Source organism: Tupaia chinensis, unplaced genomic scaffold, assembly GCF_000334495.1.
Source record: "Tupaia chinensis unplaced genomic scaffold, TupChi_1.0 Scaffold000187_1, whole genome shotgun sequence".
In the NCBI taxonomy this organism is placed as follows: Eukaryota; Metazoa; Chordata; class Mammalia; order Scandentia; family Tupaiidae; genus Tupaia; species Tupaia belangeri.
In genome coordinates this window covers 2,982,268-2,982,661 of record NW_006159662.1, presented here as the reverse complement: position 1 = coordinate 2,982,661, position 394 = coordinate 2,982,268, and the positions used below count along the sequence as shown (strand labels likewise).

At 54.6% G+C, this 394-nt stretch overlaps 1 protein-coding gene across 1 annotated transcript in view; it reads right to left on the bottom strand.

Moving 5' to 3' along the window:
* Positions 1–201: 201 nt before the first annotated feature.
* The window catches only part of CACNG4 (calcium voltage-gated channel auxiliary subunit gamma 4), an 11,397-nt gene continuing 11,204 nt past the window's right edge, over positions 202–394 (bottom strand). Inside the window, exon 5 of the mRNA XM_006146830.1 lies at positions 202–335. Coding sequence (XP_006146892.1) covers positions 202–335 — 134 coding nt within the window. The remainder of the gene's footprint in view (positions 336–394) is intronic.

Here is a 394-nt window from a genome sequence, read left to right as displayed (position 1 = left end):
GCGCCCAGGCAGAGAGAGAAGGCCCTGAAATTCCATTCTTCTGGCAAGATTTGTTTCCAAGAGGAGATAATGGCTCGATTTCATTTTCCCAAGTTGGTCTAGACCATGCAGCTTCAGGAAAGCTCTTGGGCTTTCTGAAAGATTTTGGAAACCCCGGGGCATCAAAACACCCTTTTCTGGAATAAAGTCAGCCTCCAGCTTCTACCACAGCCTTGGATCCAGCCTCCAGGAGCTATTCTTGGCTCCGGAGTCAGCCTGGGACACCTCTGGAGAGCAGGGAGGGTCGTGCTTGGCTTCAATGCACTGTGGGTCTGTCTTAAGGCTCGCCTGCCCTCCTGCGGGACACAAACAGCCATTCTGGGGAGAGGCCGGAGCTGGGGGCAGTGGCTCACAC